At 54.4% G+C, this 6,175-nt stretch overlaps 1 protein-coding gene across 1 annotated transcript; it reads right to left on the reverse strand.

Moving 5' to 3' along the window:
* Positions 1-376: 376 nt before the first annotated feature.
* On the reverse strand, positions 377-4,958 carry BCDIN3D (BCDIN3 domain containing RNA methyltransferase). The gene is made up of 2 exons (XM_050984153.1): positions 4,752-4,958; positions 377-2,337 (listed from the first exon to the last, which is right to left on the reverse strand). The coding sequence occupies exons 1-2, from the start codon at positions 4,941-4,943 to the stop codon at positions 1,741-1,743; spliced, it is 789 nt and encodes a 262-aa protein (XP_050840110.1). The 5' UTR covers positions 4,944-4,958; the 3' UTR covers positions 377-1,740.
* Positions 4,959-6,175: the final 1,217 nt, after the last annotated feature.

The raw sequence follows: 6,175 nt of genomic DNA on the forward strand, positions 1-6,175 counted from the left end.
TCTCCTGGAGCCCTTATGCACCAGAAGGGGCTCCAAAGTTCCCTTCCCTTTCCCCCCTACACTCTCCCCACAGGAGGAAACAAGGAATTCCCAGTAAGGACAAGGAGAAATTCATCCAGGTGTTTCCCTGTCCCTGCTCACCTGGGCAGGAGCAGTGACACACGAGCACCACCTTCTGGAGGTGCCACCTCCTTCCCTCTGGAATGGAGCTCACCTGGAACAAGGCTCGGGACACCCCTGGCCCTCCCTCACTCCCACTGCAGCAAGGAAAAGTGGAAGTACAACAGAATTACTAGCTCAGTTCCCTGGCACCCCTCAGGTGCTGAAAGGGATGGGAATAAAAACGGGATTAAAAACCCCAACACAGAATTTGGGATAAAATTCAGTGATTTTTATTCCAAGGATATCAATCCCAAAAGCACTCACCGTTAGGATGAACCCCTGTCCCAGGAGCGTTCAGCCAGGGCTGCTGGGTCCAGGGAGGGGATTGTCCTGCAGGTGCCTCACCCCAGCCCTGGGGGAGATTTGGGTGCATTTTGGGAAAAGGTTCCTCACCCAGAAGGGAACAACTCCCCAGGGAATGGTGACAGCCCCAGAAAATCAGAGCTCAGGGTGCTGGGATTTTGGGATCAGTGGGATTTTTGGGTTGTCCTGGGCCAGGAGCTGGAGTTGGTCCCTTCCAACTCAGGGTACTCCATGACTCTGTGATCCTTGTGGGTCCCCTTCAACTCTGATTATTCCATAATTCTGGAGGTCAGGGAGTGCTTGGACAACACTCTCAGGCACTGGGTGGGATTTTGGCATGTCCTGTGCAGGGTCAGGAGTTGGAGTTGATGATCCAGGCAGGTCCCTTCCAGCTCCAGATGTTCCATGACTCTGAGATCCTCACGGGTGCCTTCCAGCTCTGGATATTCCATTATTCTGGAGGTCTGGCAATGTCTGGACAACTTGGGCATCAGGATTTTGGGATTAGTGGGATATTTTTGGGATGTCCTGTGCAGGGCCAGGAGCTGGACTTGAGGATCCTTGTGAGGCTGTTCCAATCAGGACATTCTGCATTCCCTTGGGCATGTTCCCTGGTATTCCAGGAACAGCAGCACTGTCCCAGCAGGGTGGGTTTCAGGTGGGATCAATAATTCAACTTTGTTGGGCCAGGTGAGGCCACACCTGGATGCAGGGCAGGCCTCTGAGAGACTGGCATTCCAGGGAGTATTCTTGATACATGTGGAAAGCACATGTAGGAACTTGGATTTCAGAGCACTTCCTTGAACAACCTCCCACAGCACAAAACTGGTGCTCCATGAGCACCTGGAGTGGATCCCCCACGGGGCAGCAGCTCTCTGGCCACAGAGAGAGGCACAACCTTCCCAGGCATGGTTCTGGGGAAGGCTGTGAGAAGATCGGAGAAAAGAATGAGAAACAATTCTTATCTTCACTTGCTGCAACTGGTGTTGTGAACATGTGGAATGGCTTGGGTGGGAAGGGACCTTAAAATCCATCCCATCCCATCCCATCCATCCCCAGGGACACCTTCCACTCTCCCAGGCTGCTCCACGTGGAACGTGTTGTGGAGATTTGTTTATCAAAGGGTGGTTTCTTAATTAACTGTCCCAAAAAATCAGTCACAGACATTCCTTGCCCCAGATTCCCACGGGAAGCCAAGGGGTAGTCCCAGCAGGGATTCAGGAATTCCCAGCTCTGCCTCGTGCCCGTGAGCCCGTGGCAGTGCGAGGCCGTTCCTCAGCCGGAGCCCTGGGACTGGGCAGTGGTGGATCTGAAGAGCAGAAGGCTCCTGTCCCAGGAGGTGCTCCCAAAGGAGCAGACCAGCTCCATGGCACACTCCTGGGTCAGGATGCGGGTGATGCTCTGGGCCATGTCCCCGTTGATCCGCAGCGAGCGGAAGTGCTCGAAGTCGTCCCGGCCCAGCCGGCGGAGCCGGCGCGCGGCCGCCCGGTAGCACCTCCAGGGCTGGGGCTCCACCAGCAGGAAGGAGCAGAGCGAGGCCAGCAGGGCCAGGAACTCCAGCAGCCCCCTGTCGCCGTGGTTCAGGTGGATCCACATGGTCACGGACATGCAGAAGCCGATGTCGAAGGAGGAGCGGCCGAAGCGCTGCAGGTAGGAGCTCAGGAAGGGCTCCCTGGCCCCCGAGTCCATGATGTCCAGGCTGGCAAAGGAGATGGAGGCAGGGAAGGGGCTGCTCTGCTGGGCCCTCCGGATCAGCTCGGGGTCGATGTCACAGCACAGCAGCTTCAGCTCCTTGCTGGCCCCCGGCGGCTCCGGGCTGGAACTGCTGTCCTGGAGCCCCAGCAGGTGCTGGTACAGAGCCACGCTGAGCTCCTGCAGGAGGAAAACAGGGGTTCAGGGAGACCTCCCCAGAGCTTCCTCTCATGGGTGTCCAAAGGAAAATCCGACCAGGATCTCTCCTGGGAGCCCTGAGCACCTGGAGTGGATCCCCCATGGGGCAGCAGCTCTCTGGCCACAGAGAAAGGCACAACCTTCCCAGGCAGGGAAAAGGCTGTGAGAAGCCCAGAGAACAGAATGAGAAACAATTCTCAACTTCACTCCCTGCACCTGGTGTTGTGAACACATGGAATGTGTTGTGGAGATTTGTTTATCAAAGGGTGGTTTCTTAATTAACCAATGGTGATGGTGTTTTAATTAGAGGATCAGTCAGGTTCACCTGTAGCGAACTAGGGTATAAAAAAGCAATGGGTTTCTTAATAAAGAAATAAATGAATATATAAATAAATTGATCTTTAACCTTCTGTGAATGCATGGAGTCTGTGTAACTTATTACAGTTATTGTTACAGGGGACCCTGCCCCTGCACTGACACCCCCACAGCGAGGGCCTGCTCCAAAATCCAGGGAATCCTGGAATGCTCTGGGCTGAGGAACCCAGCTCATCCCCCTCCACCCCTGCCATGGGACACCTTCCACAAGAGGAGGTAGCTCCAAGCCCCTGGCATGTCCAGGTCCCTGGCCTGGAATCTCTTCCCACAGTGCACACTGATGGAAAGTGAATTAATCCTTAATTAAAGGAGATCCCATGGAGCTCCTGGAGCTGCACAGGACAGGCTGGGAATGTCCTCTGGTGGTGGCAGGTGCCTCTCACTGACCTGCTCCACCAGCTCATCTGGAACAGGATGTGGAATTGTCCCTTTGATGATGCCTCAGGGGAATTCCAAACCCCAGGAACAGCAGCACTGTCCCAGCAGGGTGAGTTTCGGGTGGGATCAATCATTCACCTTGGCTGGGCCAGGTGAGGCCACACCTGGATCCAGAGCAGGCCTCTGAGGGACTGGAATGTGTCAGGAGCTGGGAATGGAGCTGGGAAAGGGCTGGAGCACCAGTCAGAGCTGGAAATCCCTGAGGGAGCTGGGGGTCTCATGTGGGACCTCCTCGCTCTCCAGCCTGGACAGGAGGTGGAGCAGGAGGGGTGGGGATCTGCTCCCAGGAGCAGAATGAGAGGAAGCAGAACCCAGGGGAGGTTTAGTTCGATTTTAGGGAAAATTCCTCCTGGAAAGGGCTGGCCAGGGCAGGGGAGGAGTCCCCATTCCCAGAGGGAATTAACAGACCCAGAACGTTGTTTCTTCCCAGTCTGCCCCACTCCTCCCAGCATCCCATGGAGGTGACTGTCCCACTGTCCTCCCTCCCACACCCTGGGCACTGCCTGCCCCAGTGCTCCCCCACCTCTCCCAGTGCTCCCCACCTCTCCCATTGCTCCCAGCACTCCCCACCAGTGCTCCCCCACCTTTCCCAGTGCTCCCAGCACTCCCCACCAGTGCTCCCCCACCTTTCCCAGTGCTCCCAGCACTCCCCACCAGTGCTCCCCCACCTTTCCCAGTGCTCCCAGCACTCCCCACCAGTGCTCCCCACCTCTCCCAGTGCTCCCAGCACTCCCCACCAGTGCTCCCCCACCTTTCCCAGTGCTCCCAGCACTCCCCACCAGTGCCTCCCCACCTCTCCCAGTGCTCCCAGCACTCCCCACCAGTGCTCCCCCACCTTTCCCAGTGCTCCCAGCACTCCCCACCAGTGCCCCCCCACCTTTCCCAGTGCTCCCAGCACTCCCCACCAGTGCCCACCCACCTCTCCCCATGCTCCCCACCTCTCCCAGTGCTCCCAGCACTCCCCACCAGTACTCCCCACCTCTCCCAGTGCTCCCAGCACTCCCCACCAGTGCTCCCCCACCCCGTTCCCATCTGCCTCCCTCAGCTCCTCCATCTCCATCTCCCCCAGGCACTGCCCTTCCCTGCATTCCCAGTTTGTCCCACTGCCCTCCCTCGTTCTCCACCAGTGTCCCCAGACCAGTGCCTCATCCCCAGCCTTTCCCATGGCTACAAAGGGAGTGCCCAGGACCCCACAGGCTGAAGCTGAGAGGTTTCATAGCAGAAGAAAGTGAAAGTTCCCAGTTAAAGGGTGGTTTAAGAGGAGGGGAGGTTCAGGTTAAGGGCCCTGGTGCAGGTTTAGGGTTGGCACAGCAACTGGATTGTCCCCCAGTCTGTCCCAGTGCGAACTCGTGCCCCCCAGTGTGTCCCAGTGTCCCCAGTACCAGGGGACTGCCAGTCAGCCCGTGTCCCCAGTGCCCCCACTAGTGCCTCACAGTACTCCCCAGCGCCCCACACCAGTCTGTACCAGCGTCTCCCACGCCAGGATTTCCCAGTCTGTCCCAGTGCCCCCAACACCCCAAACTGGTGCCTCCCCAGTCGCCCCCAGCCCGCCCCCACCCCTTGCCTGCGTGTGGCCCCCTCACCCCGGAGTTGCAGCCCACATCGAGCCCGAGGAGCGGGCGGGTGACCGCGGGGAAGAGGCTGCGCAGGAGCCCTTGGGGCAGGAGGCTGATGCGCCCCTCGGGCGGGTGGAACCGTGAATAATTCGGGAAGTTTCCGTAGGGAGCCGCGCCGGGCTCGGGACCGCGGCTGCCGCGGCTGATGGGCGCCGCCATCTTGGCACTGCTCCCGTGCCGGGCGGGAACCGCAACTGGAGAGAAACGTTCCGGGGCAGAAACGTTCCGGGACAGGGACAGGGACAGCGCCACCAGGACAGCCACAGCCCCTTGGGGGGGAAATAAGAGACTTAGACATTTTGTGTTAAGAACCCTGTGAAAAACGCCAACCACTTCTTTTTAGAATTTTAAAACTTCAATAGTAATTAAATGGTTATAAAAATAGCAATATAATTAGAGTAATAATAATTTGGACAATTCGAATTTGGACAATATGAGACAATAAAAACAAAGAGTTATGGACAGGCCGGGTACCTTTTCTGGGCAAAATAAGCCCGAAAAAAGCCCCACGTGAACAGAGGATTAACCCTTAAAGCACCAGCCTGTTGCACATTCATACACCTCATCCATGGTGCATCAATTCCATTCAAAGCCAGGATTCTGTCTGGGCAGGGTCAGCTCCTGCCTCTGAACCCTGACGGCTCTGCAGGGCTCAGCGAGGCAGGAGAAGTTCGTTTGTTCTGAGCAGGGAGCAATAAATTCTCTTTCTCTGAACCATTCAGGTGTCCTGTGGCTGCTGGCTCAGTGCCAGTCCTTTCTTTAGGAAAAAAGTATCCTACACAGCACAGTTTCTAGTCTAACATTATAACCTCAAACTACATTTAACACACTACTTAAGAGAATTAACACAGCATCACTTTCTAACATAATACATTTAATATTCATTTGAACATTTGTGAAAAGCCAATCATAAAATACACATTTTTCACAACATCTTATGTTTTGTAAGGCCTATAACACAGCACATTCATCACACTGTTATTTCCTTAAGTGATACATAGATATTATATTCATTACACTACTATTTTATTACTACTATGAGCAATAAAGAGCACACTTAAGCTGATAGATGATACTATACTAACATGCAGCTAAAAGGAGTTACAATTGATACTATTTCTAAATAGTTATAATCACTGACAGCATGCACAGGCTAATATGAAAATGTGAAAGCCAATATTATCTGGAGATTTTTCACAGGGCTGTGAAAAATGTGTATTTCATAACTGGCTTTTCACAAATATTCAAATGAATATTATCTGTGTTAGAAAGTGATGCTGTATTAATTCTTTTAAGCAGTGAGTTAAATACAGTTTTAGGTTATAACAAAATGTTAGACTAGAAACTGTGCTGTGTAGGATACTTTTTTCCTAAAGAAAGGACTGGCACTG

Source organism: Serinus canaria, chromosome 25 (genome assembly GCF_022539315.1).
Source record: "Serinus canaria isolate serCan28SL12 chromosome 25, serCan2020, whole genome shotgun sequence".
Classification (NCBI taxonomy): Eukaryota; Metazoa; Chordata; class Aves; order Passeriformes; family Fringillidae; genus Serinus; species Serinus canaria.